This window comes from Hippopotamus amphibius, chromosome 1 (assembly GCF_030028045.1).
Source record: "Hippopotamus amphibius kiboko isolate mHipAmp2 chromosome 1, mHipAmp2.hap2, whole genome shotgun sequence".
Classification (NCBI taxonomy): Eukaryota; Metazoa; Chordata; class Mammalia; order Artiodactyla; family Hippopotamidae; genus Hippopotamus; species Hippopotamus amphibius.
The window spans coordinates 153,837,417-153,856,204 of NC_080186.1; the positions used below are offsets into that span (position 1 = coordinate 153,837,417).

General features: G+C 38.0%; 1 protein-coding gene across 7 annotated transcripts in view; it reads right to left on the bottom strand.

Moving 5' to 3' along the window:
- Positions 1-3,743: 3,743 nt before the first annotated feature.
- Positions 3,744-18,788, bottom strand: part of FBXO38 (F-box protein 38) — a 53,501-nt gene continuing 38,456 nt past the window's right edge. For 3 of the 7 annotated variants that reach the window (XM_057731653.1, XM_057731642.1, XM_057731689.1), the window contains 8 exons: positions 17,415-18,152; positions 12,228-12,328; positions 11,918-12,020; positions 8,960-9,126; positions 6,604-6,749; positions 6,019-6,122; positions 5,401-5,514; positions 3,744-4,623 (listed from right to left, as the gene is read on the bottom strand). In XM_057731653.1, the coding sequence (XP_057587636.1) occupies positions 4,445-4,623; positions 5,401-5,514; positions 6,019-6,122; positions 6,604-6,749; positions 8,960-9,126; positions 11,918-12,020; positions 12,228-12,328; positions 17,415-18,152 (1,652 nt within the window). In that variant the 3' untranslated portion in view covers positions 3,744-4,444. The remainder of the gene's footprint in view (positions 4,624-5,400; positions 5,515-6,018; positions 6,123-6,603; positions 6,750-8,959; positions 9,127-11,917; positions 12,021-12,227; positions 12,329-17,414; positions 18,153-18,788) is intronic. The other 4 variants (XM_057731680.1, XM_057731660.1, XM_057731670.1 and 1 more) reach the window with 4 other exon arrangements.

The following is an 18,788-nucleotide window of genomic DNA, read 5'->3' on the forward strand; positions in this document are numbered from 1 at the left end:
CCTGTTCCAGGAGAAAGCAGTGAAAGAACCCAGGCTGGCCTCTTTCCTCACGCTGCCTAACAGCTTCCCTTCCATATCAGCCTGGGACCTGGAGAGGAACTTGGGACATGCGTACTCCAGAGTGAAACTCTGCCACGTACCTGCTGTATCTTCTCTTGCTCCCTTTCATTCTCTGAGCCTCAGTTTCCACCTTTAAACATCACAGGGATTTGGGTAGATGACTGATCAGAAGGAAAGGCCCTTCCACACTGATCTTTTGTAGTCTTCCCAGTATTCAGCAGCCTGGAGTCACCGAATAACCAGCAGAGAACCCTGGGAGTCAGGAGCATGAGCGAGTGGATTGGTCTGTTATGTTTCAGACCATCGCTGGGGCTGCCCACAGCAGGAGTGGCCCCAGTGGAAGGCAATTTGACTTCCTCACATTTCTAGTTGGAAGCTGGAACACTATGTGGACATGTTCCCATATGTCCCATCAGCTCAGCACTGCAGGCACATTACGACTTCTCTGCACTTTCACAGCAAGATCTCTGAGCCTCTCCTAGCAGCTTGCGGTGGAGGGATTACTGACTTTATTTTATAGAAAAGGAAACAGACTTTGTCAGGGAAAGTGATTTGCGCAAGGACACAGAGCTTATACGGGGCAGAAATCAGGGCTGAAAACACTTCCGGTCACTCTATCCTAACATAGTAACTTCTTGCTCCTCTTCTAAATATTTATTTTATTTCTAAATATGCAAATTATTTATTTTTAGACTATATAAATGATGGGTTTTACAAATACTGTATTTACACATTCCACCCCCATTATAAAAAGTTATAATAATAAATATACTGCAAAATACCCCTTAACACCAACTCAGTTCCACCCCCCTCCCAAGAATTGCCCTCATCACCTGGCTTATGTAATTCAAGAACATGTTCTGTGTATTTATATATGTCAAATGTACATATAAAAATACATGATTTTGGTTTGTTCTTACATATAAATAAGATGATGCAGTAAATAATAACTGCAACTTGCCTTTGCAAAAGTACACCATCATCATGTAAACATCAATACGTGACTCTTCATTCTTTTTAGTTGCTATTTCATACAAGGGACATTGTATAGTTTGCAGTGTTCTTTTGTATTTTTACTGCATCTCATGTCTGAGTGGGGCATTTGAAGCCTGCATCAGAAAATCTGCAGCCTTCATTTCTCTGGGACTGTACTATGTGAAGGTCAGCTGGAGTTGTTAACAAGTTGAAGCAGCAGCAGGAACTCTGACTGAGCAGCTTCCCAGGAGGTGGGGAAGGCCCACCTTCAGATGGGCCTCACATGGTCTCTTCCCTCCCTTTGAGGAACTAAGCCACTTTGCTCAATCGCATGGGCATTAGAGTCAAACCGCTTCCACCATTTCTCAAAAGTTTGTTTGTAAGCAAGATATCTAACCTATTAATCCCTAGTTTCCCCAATGGTAAAGTAGGGGACATAATGATCATGTGTATTTTAAAGTGTTGGTATGAGGATGTATATGGAAAGCACTTGGTAAATGATTTAAAAAATGCTTTCACAGTATTGTTACTTCCTCACCGGTTCTATCTCTGTTTCCTACTGTCCTAGGATCTGGTCTAAGGAACGGAAGGTTATAGGAAGATTAATTAAAAAAAAAAAAAATAACCCTTTCATAATAAAAGGAATTACAGTGGAAGCAATACTACCTCCACTTGCATCACAGTGTCCAGTTTACTGAAGGCTCTCATTGGACCTTCACAACTGCTCTGTGGGGTAGGTTCTTTAGTCCTTGTTGCCATTTTACAGATGAGGAAACTGAGGCTCCAGAGTAGGAGTTATGACAATCCATGTCATCCAACAGCCATCTGAGGGAGTCAGAATGTGAGCCCTGGTTTTCTGATTCCAAATATGAAGTTCCTGGAAGAATTGTGGTGCCAGCTATTATTTAGGGAGATTATTAGGACTCACACACCTGGCAGCATTACAAGAGAAGCATGATTCTGTCTCTAAAATTAACATTAAGTCAGTAATCCATCCATGAAACATTTCTTAAGCTCTTTAAAAAATGTGCCAGACACTGCACCAAGAGCTAGCTACACATAATTGAATGGACCAACAGGACAACTCGGTTCTCTACGGCAGGTAGGTGTGGGCAAATGACAACCTAGGGGCCAAATCCTCCCGTCTGTAAACTAAGAATGGTTTTTACTTTTTTAAGCGGTTGGAGAACAAAAGATATTTTGTGACATGTGAAAATTATGTGAAATTCAAATTTGTTTCCAAAAATAAAGTTTTATTGTAACACAGCCATGCCCATTCCTTGATGCTTCCTCTATGGCTGCTTTCACACTGTAACAGCAGAGCTGAGTGGTTGTCATAGTTGAGCCTAAAATATTTACTACCTGGCCCTGTACAGAAAAAGCGTGCTTACAGCTGCTGGAGGGCAATCACTATCCAGCCATTCATTCCATAGACATTTGCTGAATGTATCTTCCAAGGTTTGTTTAGTTTTTCAGTTCCAGTCTGGGCATCTTTAGAGTGATTTTAGCGCTCCCTGCTGTACTTCTGCTTGTTCTAAGAGTGGATCGGTTGAGACAGTGAGACAGACAAACCAACAAAAGTTAGAGAGCAGTGGCCTCTAGTGGCCTTAAATCTAAACATTATTTAGATGATTTGGTTATTATGGTTATAGTGAAAAAACAAGTTTAAATTGAGTCTTATCTGAGAGTTGGAGGTCTATATTACTTTGAAATATCTAGAATGTCCCGTAATTTGTTTCCCACCTTTTAGTGATCACAGTTTTAACCTGGAGAGTGGAACATACTCTTAATTAGAAGAGAGGTGAGCTGAGTCAAAAACAAGGTAATAAAGAGATGTCTGAATGCAGCACCAAACATTTCTCCTAATGTAAACAGGTGGAAAAGAGAGAACTTTCAAGAAAGAAACTGATTATCAGTCAGCGTTAGGAAATACCTGTTGGCACCTTGAATTTCTGTGAACATTAACGATTGAGACAGAGGCAGCCTGGTGAGAATCACACACTGGATTCTTTTTTTTTATTTTTTTGGGGGGTACACCAAGTTCAATCATCTGTTTTTATACACATATCCCCGTATTCCCTCCCTTCCTTGACTCCCCCCCCCCTCGAGTCCCCCCCACCCTCCCCGCCCCAGTCCTCTAAGGCAACACACTGGATTCTTGACCTGCCTGGCCTAACCAGCCCCTGACCATGGGTAAGCCATTTTCCCTCTGGGCTTCAATTAATCCCCTGTAAATGAAGGGGTTGGACCCTTACACCTCACAGACCGTAATTACATATTCTATTTAGAAAGAGTTTATAAAATATTTCCACAGACCTTCAGTTTCTGCAATTTGTTGAGGTCACTCAGCTAGCAAGTGCCAAAGCCAGCCCTCAAATGCAGGTGTTGCTCTAAAGCTTTTTTGACCTCCACCCCTGACACTATGATACTGCATATATCACTGCTGTATATCAGGTGAATGTCTCTCCTTGAGAAAGGAGAACGGTCACCTCCTAAAGAAAGACCAGATATGGGAAATTCTTCTGTTACCAGTGTTCTGTCATAAAGAGTTCTGTGAGTTAAACATCTTGCAGCCACAGAACTTTAAAAAAAGATCAGAAATTGGTTTACACTGAAATCTTACTTTGACACAACTTTACACATTCCTTTTCTGTGTAGTATTTGTTACTCTTCTTTAAAATGAGGGAATCAGTTCCAAGGCAAGAAAAAAGTTTTTAATAAATTTTTATTTTTATATTCAAGATAAAGCATATACACAATTGAATATCGAAATAAATAACTAGAAATGCTTTGGAAACTTTTCCATTTCCCCTTCAAACTCAATTTTTTTTTAAAACTCATTAGTCTTTTTTACTTCAATTTAAGAAATATGGCAACTATAATACCAAGAGAAAAAAGAACCACAATTTTGTACAGAAACATACAGCCACCTCTGACTACAGAGTTTAGTTGGAGTTTTAATAATAACACAAAAAGAGCACAAGACACAAAGACTCTTCAACAGATTTACTCAAACAGCTTTGCTCAAGAAAAAGGCACAGATTTAAGGGGATGACAGTGATTATTAAGAATATAGTAAATGGGGCTCAGCCAAAAAGTGACACTTTATGAATTAAGTCTGGAAAAATGAACAAAATGAACTCTTTCCAATTATCTGCCTTCATTAAAATGAATTTTTAAATTAAATTGTATAAACATATGATATAAAGTTGGTACTTAGGAAGTATCTTTGTATATTTCCTCTATGTACAAATCTCTGTATACAACTTCAATGTTCCTTATACATTTCCTATACACCAAAATGAGCTCAGGCCTCCCAACTGCATGCCCCAAGTCTCTGTGGAGCTCTCTGGCAGCTGGACGGCCCCAGCAGCTTACTGCCAGAATAGCTGGAAAGAGGAGGGACCAGTCAAATGTAGTCATCTTCAACAGGCTCTCCATTGACATCACAATAGTGGATAAAAATTGCCACCACTCGCTGAAACACACCCTTCTTCATCTGACGCATCTCTGAAATTTCCTCTCCTATTGTTTCCATACAGATGTCTGCAGACAGTTGCCCTTTCCTTCGAGGAGCATAGATGGTGCCTTGGAAATTAGAGAGAAAAGGGGGAAAAAAGATTATCAGAATCACTTGGAAAGCCACTCTGATTTAGCTGGTCCATGAGATATGTCTGTATACTCTCATGCAGTGTAACTGATGTATGTATAACTCATGGAATGGGTCCCCATCAGTTTGGTTATATACTATGTTTGATGCCAAAGAGCACATATGATTAAAGGTCCAAATGAAAATCCACCAGAGAGGTAAGTCATATTTTATATATATATATATATATATATAGTTTATGAAATCCATTTCCTCCTAAAATATTTTTTTCAAACTTCCTACAAATGAATATTCAAGCGTGCTAACACTCAGAAGAACTATATTCCAAAGTTCCATCAAGTTTCCCCTGTCAAGTATCCATACCTAAATCATAAGTTCCCACATGCCACCCAACAAGCAACAGCTCATAGGTAGCAGAATAATTAGTATAACTGGAACAATTCTGAAACAATATAGTTGACCAATTCTTCAGTAAGAAGTAACAAGATTATAAACATTTAGGTAATAAAAAAAATCTAGGTAGGAAAATCTGTCTGAAGGAACCCTTCCCACATCCCCAGTAAGTCAACTGATTATCTATTGTACACATTTAGAGCTGATTTTTTAGCAAGGGGAGACCTGAACAAAAAAGCAGAAACATTTACATGGGAAGTGGTTAAAAGCTGCACTGCTCTAACTCAAACAAAACACTACACATCCAGCACAGCAGGATGCACTCAAACCAGAGGAGAAAAGCCAAGCCAGGCCATGGTTACTTTCTTCATCATCCTCGAAATCGTATCTGGCGAAGCTGTTGGGTTCTGCTGCCCGCAGTGACCTCAGCCAGGGGAAGTCAGAGATCATGGAATACGGCGCTCCATCCACAACACCTAAAAGAAGACAGATCAGCAGTGCTGCTGGTGTGCAAGTAAGAGAGGGCCAAACGCCACAGTATCTTGAAAGCAGCACCAGAGACATAAATTCCAATTCCAGCTCTGCTACTATTTAGTCATGTGATTTTGGTCATCCTTTGCTTTCATTAAGCCTCAGTTTCTCCCTCTCTCTATATATGTGTGTACATACACGTATAAAAAATATATGTAAAACAGAGAGGTTGACACAGGTTCCCTCAAGTTGCTGCAACTCTTGAACTGTAGCAAGTTTCAATTTTCTTTTACTTTTTGTATTTCAATACTGCTGATTATTTTAGGGATGGTAAAGACTCATACCGGGAGAGCAATATTTATCTGGTCCCTGCTACCTGCAGATATTCAATATTCCCATTATTTTGACAAATTTTTAGGCTCCTACTCCCATCTTCCCTAAGACATCTCTCTCCATCTAATTAGTTAACAGCTCTTTAGCTTTCCAACCATTTACAAATAAATGCTCACCTTCTAAAGTATAGATTTCTCTACCCCAGGGGTACTTGGGGTACTTCTTTAAGTCATCTTCACTTCGTGTGGCTTCAGGGAAGAATTCATACTTAATGAGCTCTCTGGAGGCAACAAGAAAAATTAAGTAAAAATTATAAAACTGAAAATAATGCTGAGATGTAGGTTAGAAAGGAACTACTAAATGTGTCATGCCTAGATTCTCATGAAGATCTCAAACAAAATATTAAAATGACATGCATAAAAAGTCAAATTTTCTGATGATGTAAATAAAACATCATAGTTTTAAGATTTTTAATTTGATCTCTTTTCCATGCCATGAGGCTAAAGGAATGAAACTAAATGCACACGTACGGTCTGTTCTTATGATTTTTCTCTAAGTTTGAAAATAAAAAATTACAAATATACATGTATGCATTTTAAAGTCCTCATTTCCCTTGTTTTTTCACATTATATTTCATATGTTTCAGTGCCTGAAAAGCCCAGATGAAATTATTTAAAATAAAAAATAACTAGGATTTGTTTCTGGGCACCCTTGCTCTGGAAACTGACTTAGAAGGCCATCAGGGGCTGCAGATTACTTACTGGTTAATATTTGCTATTGTGTCCATCCAGCTGCGGATGCGCACCTTGTTCCGGACATTGGGAGGGTTACTGAATTCATGGATAATACAGATATGATAGGGGTAGGGACCACTAAATAGCTTCTGCTCCAACGTTAGTGTGTCCACCTATGGAAAACACCAGAGAGAGGATTTTGGACCAAGGAAGAGAATGCCTTAGAAATTGATCTCCTAGGGCTTGAACAATCTATCCGTAGGACCTCAGTTTTCAAATCTTCAGCTGATTTGAAAAGCAAATAGTCACATTCTACACTGAATACAGCTTGCCATGCTAGGTATGAGGCGTAGGAAATTCATTTGTCTAGCAAGCTCAGCAATTTACATCTCACTGTTACATAAATGCAAATTTAACCAGAGAATCCATTCAGGTAACTGACCCCAGGAATCCACTTCTGAGTATACCCTTTACAGGTTTAAATTCTGACTGCATTATAGAACTGTGAATGTGTATACCATATACCGCATTCTAACTGGACTACTGTCCATTCCTAAGGACAGAACACATTTCCTCGCCCCCTTGTAATCTTTGTTCACATTGCTTTCTTTTCACGGAATGCCCTCATCCCATTTCACTTAAGAAATCTCATTCTGCCATCTTAATGACATACGTGTCTGCCTCCTTCGTGGAAAGGCAAACTTCTCAAGGGAAGGACGATGTCCTGTGTATTTTTCAGCCCCAGCAAATTACAACCACTCAACAAGCAACTTGTGTGTTGAAATGACTCTTTTGAGGCCAGGTTTAAACACTGACTGCAAAGGTTAGTATTTCCTTTAAACTTTCTTTTGACATCAAGCACAGAGTCTTACATACAATGTTACTCTTTTTTTCCCTGAGTTTTATTGAGAAATAACTGACACATACCACTGTATACGTTTAAGATGTACAGCATGATGGTTTGATTTACATATACTGTGAACTGTTTACCACAATAGATTCAGCTAACAGCCAACATCTCACATAGATACTATAAAATGTTTATTCTTAAGAATAATGATGATAATAATAACAGAAACTCTCAGTGGGTTGCTAGATACATGCCAGCAACTCTTCCAGCACTTAACGTGTATTAATTCAACAACATCACAGTAACTGCAGGTTTTTATTCTTCTAAATTTTAGAGATGAAGAAACTAATACATAGAGGTTAAGTCATCTGCTACAGGTCAGTGAACCAGAACTGGAACCAGGAAGTCTGAAACCAGAGTCTGTGCTCTACCACTGGCAACTTTTTTTTTTTTTTTTAAAAACCTACACCGAATTCACTCAAATTTATTAAGAGACATTTAAAAATGCGAAACTATCAAAATTATAAACACAGAAAATCTACATGACCTTGGATTTGGTTTGTAGATCATGAGATTTGAGTTTTAATAGACCACATAAAAAACCTATCCACAAAAGAAAAAATTCATATTACGGGCTTTATAAAAGAGAAAATGACAGAGTAACTTTCTGAAACTATGTCAGAACTAAAAAAAAGGCTGCTAGCACTCTGACTTCTTCTCTACCTCTGCTCCTTCCACAAACCCTTTTCTATCAGAGTTGCCTGGCCCAGGAGCTCTTCTTCTCTCCAACTCTTCCACCTCCTGCTGCTCCCTCTTCCCCAGTATAGGAAGATTAAAAAAAAAATTCAGAAGTGATTATAGCTCCCTTTAAGAAGAAACCGATTACAAGGAGAGTTGAGCCATTCTCAGTGCTGACTTACACACCCTGGACCCAACCAGAACTTAGAGCCTTGGCTAAGGAATGTCCTGATCAATTGAGATTTGCTGAGGAATTTGAGTTAACCACCTAGACCTATAAGCCTCTATAGCAATTAGTATTTACTTAATTGGAAATTAAGGAAATCTCACCCTAAAAATGAGGAGGCTCTTTTTATTGTGTACACAGTTGAGTTAAGGTTAAAAAGCTGGCTAGATAAAAATATCTTTTTGGAATTCTGACTGTAAACAAAGGCCTTCTAGGGGGAAACTTACATTTCTCTCCCTGTGTCTTTGAGATGTAAATGTTCTTACCTGATCTTCCTAGAATGTTTTGTGGGAATGTGTTACCACAGGCAACTTTTAATAAGAATAAAAACTTGTTGAATAACAACTTCCCTCATCACAAAATTTGCTAAAAGTCCACAAAAATCTATCAGAGAAGCACTAATGAAGAAGACTGGCAAGGTAGTCTAGGTTGGTTAAAAAACTATGTAGAATCTAAAGAATCATTACTGTAGGTTCAGCAAATGAATAAAAGCCAATTTCAAAAATGCTGAAGACTGAAAAAAATATCAATGCAATATATGATCACCAAAAAGAAGCAGAGCTCATTACCTGCTGCATGGGGCGTAGGTATATGATACGGTTTCTCTCAGGAGGCATCCTTAGTATCTGGTCTAGTACCTGATCCATATTCAGTTTCTTGCACTGTGCATAGTCAAATCGGTTTACAATTGGTGCATTTTCAACTTTTAAATGTTTCAGTACCCTGCACCTGGTAGCTACAAAATGAAAACAACGGTAAGCTCTATAAATAATTTATACAAAATAATAGAGCAATGTATAACCTATTCTTTAACATAGGTCAAGTACAAAGGACAACTGACAGTCATCAAAATGACCTGTAAATACGATTCTGTCCTGTTCAAAAGAAGGCAGTCACCCTCATGCTAGAAGGGATGTGAATGTACCTTTTCCTATCTAGTAATAGTAAGATGTTACTGCAAGAAATTCAAGTCCCAGAAAATGACTTGCCTAAATATAGGAATTGTTTAGGAAATATTTATTGAAGAGAATGAATGACAGCAACTATTGAATTATACAATTTTACACAATGGTTCCTGGGATAATTCACATATGTTATTTTACATTCACACAATAGGAAATGAGCAGTGTTGATTTTAATTCTTATCACAAGTATAAAACCAGAACCTTAAAACAAACAAAAAAAAACCCAGAAATATTTGGATACGTTGGTCTAAAGTTGTACAGTCCAATGTGGTAGCCACTAGCCACCTGTAGCTATTTAAATTTAAATTAACTAAAATGTAATAAAATTAACAACTTAGTTCCTCAGACACAAGTCACAGTTCAGTGTGCAACAGTCACACGTGGCCAGTGGTTATCATATCAATCAGTACAGATACAGAACATTTCCATCACTGCATAAAGTTCTACTGGAAGTGCTGGTCTGAAACATGATTAAATATTCTCCCTGTTTAACATACAAAATGTGAGGTTACAGGAAAACTGTGATAGGAGACACATTTAACTACAATAGTATATCAACTTCAGAAAAATATCCCCTTCCTTTTTTTTTAATCTCACATTTCAGTCTCATCCAATTTTTATCATAGATTTCAACCTGATCCAACTCAAGAGAGAATCAGATCAAAGATATTCTAAATCCATAAGGCCAATATGACTGATCTTTTTAACATTTAATAAAGACATGTTCTGTAACATCCTTGACACAAGTATCATCTTACTGAACAATCCAGCCCTGTAATTTTGATGTTTGAACACTGAGCAAGTCTTTCAGACTCATTTTCTCCTGTGACAGGGCAGAAGGAAGAGGAAGCAGTATTGGGGACAGGAAAGGAGGGAAGAGAGGACTAGATGGTGATAAACGTTCAATGGTTCTCTGCTGTAAAAGCAGACTTGCCTAAGGTCAGTTCTAATCACATTTAGTCATCTCATCTAGTCATCTCATCTACTGTTAACAGACAACCTATCCATCAGTGGGTGTCTAGGGACTGAGCTTCTTATCTATGATCCTCTGTCCCATGATAAGCTGAGCTAAAAAATTTGGTCTAAGGAGAAAAGACTGGGCCTTAGGCCATGTGATCCATCACAAGGTTAAAGTCAAGAACAGAGGTGAAAATCGGTCAGATTCTCAGAGAGCTCAGAACAGAGACAGGAATGAGATGTCAACCAGCAGAGTCTGAAGGTAGAGTCTCAGACCTCAGAGAGTGGAGTGCCGACAAACTGAAAGCTTTTAGGCTAGGCTGGGCTCCGCTACTGCTATGATCTCTGAGCTTCTGAAGGACCTCTGTTTCAGTGGGACACTTCAATATGAGATAGTCATTTATTAGATATTTTAAGACCTCACTGGTTGGAATAAAATATGTCTTATAATGGTGAACTTAGGGTTTGGGGTCCCCAGGTCTGTAGTTTTCCAGAATTCAAGAGAGAGGTAATGCTTAAATTTCAGTTTTCTCTCTCCTTTCTGGGATTCTCCTAGTTTATGACAAAATGTTTGGTAAGGATTTCCTTTGTTGACCACCAGTATTGGAGAAGTGCAAAAATTAGCCCCTAAATATTTTTTTGCCATACTAATACAAATGAGCATTTACTAGGCTTTTACTAGAGGTCAGACCCTCTACTGTGTGTATGTGTAGGTACATACATCCACATGTACACACGTGTGTGCATGTATCAATCAATCCATTTAACCTTCACAAATACTTTATAAGGTAAGCATAATTACGTACACTTTACAGACTGAAAAAAATGAATGAAGAATATATAAATTGCACAAGGCAAAAAGCAATTCAGTTCATTATTTTATATGGGTAGGTATCAAAAATATAATTTTGAGTAATAATGGAAAAATAAATCATGTATGAGACATACTATGTATCTAAAATTTTAAAAACTCACATAAAATAATATCCTATTATTGGTTCACAGATAAATATGTCTATAAAAAAAGACATGAGAGATGGACTAGAAGGACATATATTAAATACATGACTAAAGATGATGGGAGCCAATGGGACTGGCAATGAAGGACAAATGGGACTGAAAATTTCAGAAAAGTAGGGCTTGGGCTAAGGATAATGTGCCATGAATTGAGGTTATGATTGATGATATCAATCAAATCCAGAGCACTTAAGGCCCAGTCACTAGTCCTCCCAAAATAACACACATAAAACATGTCTAACATCACACAGCTAGAAAACAGCAAAGACAGGATTCAAGGTGAGGTCTACTTGACTCCAAAGCCATACATGCTGCTAACTTAACCTCTGTCAGATCAGGTTGCAATCATCATTTGGAGGAAACTGGAGGAGAGGCCATACTAAAAGATGAACCAAATCTCTGCGCATTGTCCCTTGCAAATACGATGGAGTAACTGGTTGAGAACTACAGAACGAGGATAGAATTAGAAAAATCTAATAATGATTCTTTTGAAAAAGTAATACAGTAATGTTATTACAGTATTTATGAGACTTTAATTCTCTAAACTCAATCATGATACTCTTGTATGACGTGGGCCTAAATACATACCATGGATAAACATCATCTTGGGACAGTCCTTCAGCACTAGATCTGTGATTCCACAGTTGGTCATAGTGACTCCAACAAGATTTTTGGATTTTAATACAAGGACCTACAAGGAGAAAAATTTAAAAGATGTATCTTCCCGTACTTTCTTTTTTTTAAGCTTAAATGTTTTCATTGGCACAAGTGAGAAGCAACTACTACCAATCTCTTCTCTTTAGGGCTAAGAAACTATGTAAAGATGGAAACTTTAGCTCCTTTACATTATTCAGGAACTTGGCTGGACCAAAAGGTAAGCAAGGATTTTCTCCTTCACCTGCACATGGTCATCCTCAATCACAGGATCACTGGTACTGGTGGACTTATCTGCTGTCCGCTTCCGCTTCATGGCATGACGTGGCTTTGTTTTGGCAACCTCTAAAAAAGGCAAGAGGAAAATCCAAATTTTAGCCTTGCCGTCTTTCCTTCAAAGAAAGCACATTCAACTGCATATGTATAAACTCCATCAAGGCAACTCTCAATTCTGCTACCTGGTTCCCAAAGGAGTACAGTTAGACTGCCATTTCCAATCGACTCTTTCAAAACAAGATCACCATTCGCTGTCTCAAACATATCAGCATCAAACATAATATCGCACTCTTCATACCCGAGCCATTCCAAGTCTAATCAACATTCTCGTCTCTAGGCACTCAACCCATCCTTAATACTACTGGTAGATTAAATTCACCACTTTCCTGCTTAACAACTTTAAATCACCAACTAATGCTCAGTGAATACATTTCAATGCCTGACATTTGGAGCTATGCTTTAGCCCCAACCGCTCTCAATTTTATTCCATACCATATCCTAGTCACCTCCCATTGCCAATGCCTCTGAAGCCATTAATCGTCTTAGCTTTTTCTGCCCAGAATGCCTTTCCTGACTTCACTTTTTTAACGACCACCCACCCCTGAAAGGTCCAGCTTAAATGCCACATATTCTAATAAGCCACTTGGATTCCCAAACATCATATATGGTTCTGTAATTCCCTGTATGTCTGTTTTATTTCTCCATTTAAACCAAAAGCTCCTTGAAGACAACATTGTCATTTCATCTTTGTATCAATGTCAGCCACTAGCAATGAGCTAAAATGAACATTTATTGAATAAATTGGCACTCAACATTCACTGAATGAATGAATGCATCACAAATACGTCAATGGAATAACAATAATAGCAAATATTTACTGAGCGCTTACTGTGTGTCAGGCACTTTTCTCAGGGTTTTACTTGGATTAACTAATTTAATCCTGTTAACAGCCCTCTGAGATAGATTATTCTCCTTATTTTACAAATAAGTGAACTGAGACATGGGAAGGGAAAACAGTTTGCCAAGGTATTTATCACTATGCTAGAAAACCTGCAATCATTTATCTGCCAAGCCCTGCCTAGTAAGGCCCTAATTCATTTACCAGTATTGTTCTAAAACATTATAGTTTAATTATTAAAAACAAATATTATGTTGATATTATTTAAATACAAGTTCTAAATTCAAAAACTTACAAGCACATATATATATATTCCAAGACAAGACACTAAAAGTCACTGTCTTCATTTTGTCTTTCTGTAGCACAGCATATACTGAATGAAATAAGATTGACCTTTATGAATTAAATCCCACCATATTGCACACTATTACTACTACTACTACTACTAGATTATAGAGTTATCACTACTACTACTACTAGATTATAGAGTTATCACTTGATAACTCTCTTACTTCAAACATGAAAGATTAAAAAAGAAAGATAGGGAAACGAGGTACAAATATTGCAAATTCCCAAAGGCTTGGGGTTACACAGGAACTCTAGAGATCTAGTTCAAGTGTTTTGTTTTTTTTCCTTTTTTTTCAATACACCAGAAACCTTTCCTCCACCATTCAAAATCTTTGTGAAATCTTATTATGCAAAACAATTGAAAGCAGCTAATTTGGTTGAAGCCTAAAAGGGAGTGCAAGAGTTTTATCCATCAAATTTCCTCCAAGGACCCTGAACCCAAGCAAAATACTGGGTTTCTGCAAAAGAAAACTACTGATCTAGGTGACCCACTAAAGGCCACCTTCCACAGTACTCCTGAAGGAGCTTCATGAACAATCTAATTATCTTCACTGACAAGGTATTTTCTAACAGCAGCACCATTTCATACAACAGCCAAAATTCACACACCCGATACAACCAATAAATAATAGGTCCTGGTTCCCTCTCCCAGTACCACAAAATGAAAACTAACAGAAATAGGTCTATTTCCATTCCTTTATCACAGTGTTCAAATAAGAATCTTCTATTAGCATTCTCCTTTTATGCTCCAGTTTTCAACTTTTCACCTTCATGGACTGCTTCCCTCCCCTACACTTTAATTGATCAGAATATGGGCTTCAAAGTTAAATTTCCTACTCTCCTGAGTACCCAAATTGGCAGTTTGTTTTCTAAGAAAAGTTATAAGACTAACACTTCATATGTAGATAATCTTGAAAAACAAATGCTTCCCCATGTAAAAAGAAAACAGAGTTCACTGTGTTTATTATTTTCTTATGCCTCCCTCTTTGTTTAGGGACAATAATCTTGTTTAGGGACAATCCTTAATGATTTCATACATCCACCAGCATCAACATACCTCATATGACGGCTCCTACCACTTAAGTTCACAATTATTCACTGAGCCCCATACCATGTAAGACACTGTGCTAGAAGCTGAGAATATAATGGTGAACAAGCAGACACTGTCCCTGCCCTCATGGAGCTCATAGTCTACTGGAAAAATAGACATTAAAACACGGAATTACAACACACAGTATAGTTGACATTAGCAAAGATGTTACAGAAACACAGAAAAGCAGCCAATCCAATCACGGGGTGTCAAGGAAAGAGGTTAGTATTCATGAGAACCTTATCATATTAATTTTAAATGCTATTCTTTGACAATCTAGTTATTTTTGTGATATTCATTTTATAAAGTATTATACAATGAGGGTAAGAAGAACAACTTACAGGCATTTATTCCCAAAATAGGAAATCACAAGACAATACTACTTCTAACATGGTTTTAACACTACATAAGGCCATAAATCAAAAATCAAATTAAAAACTCAAATATTTTCTTTGAAGTGATTAAAAAAAATCCATAACACTTAATCAAGTTTGTTCCTTTATTAGTCTGGATTTTTCTCCTTAAAACTTTTACAGCAGAATGGCCAACAGATAGCAAAAACATGCTAGATTAAAAATAACAAGTTGAAAGCCACCCAAATAACTTGTTCTTCTTTCCAAAAGAGATCTGGATAATTTAAAAATAAGCAGTTTGACATTTCTCCAGAAAAGTTGTTATTGAAAGTAAATGGACATTAGGATTGTGTTTAAAAATATTAGCACGTAATTTACCTACCATACACATATTAGCTATATACATTAGAAGTCATCTCAAATTGGGAAAAAAAATCATTGAGACAAAAGATATAATTTATCTAAAAAAGTAAAAAGCACTACATAAATGGATTTTTTTTTTTAATTCTAGGAAATTATTTAACCCAAGAAAAAGTTCTGGTCATGAAACAAGTCAGAAGAAAATGGCAAAGGGAACAGCAGAACATAAGGCAAAGAAGTCAATCCCCCACCCCCCACACACAAATGGTTAAAGGGAAGGACCCATGTTAAAAACAAAAACAAAACAAAAATCCCCCAAAACAGTAACAACTATAAAACTTTACCAAGAAACATAAGACAAAATAGTCCCTGAATAGGAAGACTCAATGCTGTAAAAGTTTACAATTATCTTTTCAGTCAATCAATATAAAGAAATTGCAAACAAAACACAAGAAGATTTGTTTCTGGAACTTGACAAAATTATTATAAAATAAAACTACAAAAATAAATGTTAAATGCATATCTAGCCAAGGAAATTTTGCAAAGGAGCAATGAAAGAGGGCAGAATACTGGAACAGGACAGCATGCCCAGAGATAAACTGCAGTATAGCCAAAGTACGTAATAAAAGAGCATTTCAAAATAATGACATAAGGACAGATGTCAATAAGCAGTACTGAAAAAACTTGGTGACAATTTGTAATAAAACTATAAAGTTAGTTCCCACAGACTAAGATAAAGAACTAAAGTAAAATAAACAAACAAATCAATAAAAGAATGAGATGTGAACAATTATCTGAGCCAGGTATAGGGAAGGCCTTCCACAGCATACAAATAAAGAAATCACAAAAGTAAACATGTAGATCTGACTTAACAAACATGAAAAACCATGCAACAAGGGGGGCCATAATGGGGTGTTTCTGTTTAATGGGTATAGACTTCCAATGTGGGACGATGGAAAAGCTGAGATGGATGGTGGTGATGGCAGCACAACAATGTGAATGTACCTAATGCCAAGGACCTGTATACTTCAAAATGGTTAAAATGGTAAATGCTATGTTATGTATAAAAAAAGATCTAACACATTTAAAATTCAAGCTGGGAAAAGTATTTTCATCATGGTAGAACTAATGTTTGCAAAGCATAATGAAATCTTCAAATAAAACTCATATACTTTAGCATGAGTTTATGCTACTATGAAAATCAGCACATAATTAATTAAGGTCTCCTTTATCTTATGAAAGCTTATTTTCGTTAGTTTAACTCCACATAATTCAATCAGCTTTATTTATTGCAACAGTATGTAAAAAGGCACTCTATGTGCTGGGTGCTGATTTTAAGATTTTTAAATTGAGTAAGGCTTAGAGAAAATATAATTTCTTATCACTGGTTGACAGGTATTCATGACTTAATAAAGTCAGGAGAGATTATTTAAAAATAAGAAATATAAGCAGAATTATAATTAAGAAATGTACTTAATTACTACCACCAAACCCAATGCCTTGGCATACACATAAATATTATTAATGAAATTATATACATATACATGTCTTGAGTATATCTTCACCAAAATAATTCTCAGCTAAACTACTCACTTACCTGCGTATCTCCTGGCAAACCTAACTGGAAGCAAAACTAGACTTTGGAAAAAATTACTAAATACTGCAGAGGCAGACAGAGGGGTATACCCAATATGCTATGCTCCCCCAGCCCCAGCAACTTCCAGTCCTTACCTTTTGGCTAAGATTTTAAAACTTCACTAAGAGTTAAGAATTTTAAGTGTGGGATGGGAGCAGAGTTTACATATTGGGAATTAGACATCAGAATCAGTACTGTATTTAAGGTCAATATACATACACAATTATACTTTTCTTAGACGCTTAACTGAGTTCTTCTTGGTTGGGTATTTTACAAGCTGTTTTACATGCCACCCCCAATCCACACCCCCACCCCATTGCTGAAAATTAGTTCAAAATCTATATGATCACAGAACCCCAACATAGAAATCAATCTGCCAAACTGGCTTTATGTAAGAAAACTTAAGGCACGAGCAAGTGCCCTTCCCAAGTCCTAACCTGCAGCAGCTAATCCTGGCAGCATTGTCATACCTGACTCAGATACCAGCGGTACATGGGAGAGTCTGCTCCTGGCCCTTGTTAGGGGCCTCCGAGGGTAGTCTTCATTAGACTGCACGTCACAGCTCTCAGGCTGGGAGCTCCCCCTCCTGTCCTCACCTGTAGCCCCAGAGCCACTCCCATTAGTCCTCTCATCATGTGCTGGGCCTGAAGACCCCCCTTGTGGCAGAGTCCTAAAGGAAAAGGCGGATCTCGTACCATCCGGGCCATTCACAACACAGGCTCGGCTGGTTGAAGGTCGTTCCTCATCAGAACACCTGCTAGTTCTCCTTTGGGATTCCTGGGGCCTGTGACAGCAGCATCTGGGGCAGACAGAACTCTCTGCATCTCCCTCCTCCACGGCCTCAGAGTCCTCTGACCCACCAGGGGAGCAGACACACTGCCTGGACACATCCACTTCTGTAGGGCTAGGCTCGGAAGAGCCGCCGCTGTTCACCGTCCTTACAAAGTCGGGGCTTTGAGAAGCAGTGCTGTGTGAGCTGGAGTTTCCCACTGTGCTGGCGGTGGTGCTGCTGCAGCTGGGATAAACATCCTTGTTTTTTTTCTTTTCAGGAATATCCCTAGCTGCTTTCATATCGGCTTTGATCTGCTCACTGGTGACCTGACAGCCTTTCTCACAGCTGCTTTCCTCGAGGGGAAACTGCTTCGACTGGCCCATCTGATGGGAGTTGTACCTCTTTCGAAGTGGAGTCTTGCCTTTTCCACTTACTGCTTATAGAAAAAGAAGAATGGCCCGAGGAAAAGAAGAGATTTCAGTACAAATTCTGGACAAAAGGCAAGAGTAAATTTGGAACAGGAAACAATGTACACTAATTTTCCTAAAGTATATATGGTGACCACATCACTCAGCTGCTGAAAAGTTCTCTATGGCTCCCTAGTGCCTACCTGGTTAATACTCCTTAGTTCAGCCTTCGAGGCTTGCCATGACCTAACTGTAAACTAACTTTCCATTCTTGTCCCCACTATAAACAATCTACATCCCAGCCCAAACTTTTCTTTGAACCCCTGCCTTATTACCTCTAGTCTTTATTCTCACCAATTCTTCAGCTTTGGACCTCTGTTCGATCTCTTCTGTCCCCCCACCCCAAGGCCACTGTAGTATATGCCCTGTAATATCATTATCTATGTTTCTGACCTGGCTCTTCAACCAGACTAGAGAGAGAGAGAGAGAGAAAGAGAGAGAGAGAGAAAGAGAGAGAGAGAGAGAGAGAGAAAGAGAGAGAGAGAGAGAGAGAGATCGATTAAGACTTATTCATCTCATCCCTCATAGCACCTACCATAGTACCTGGGGCACAGTAAGGCTCAATGAATATACAAAGGAATACTTTAACAAATCAAGTTTTGTCT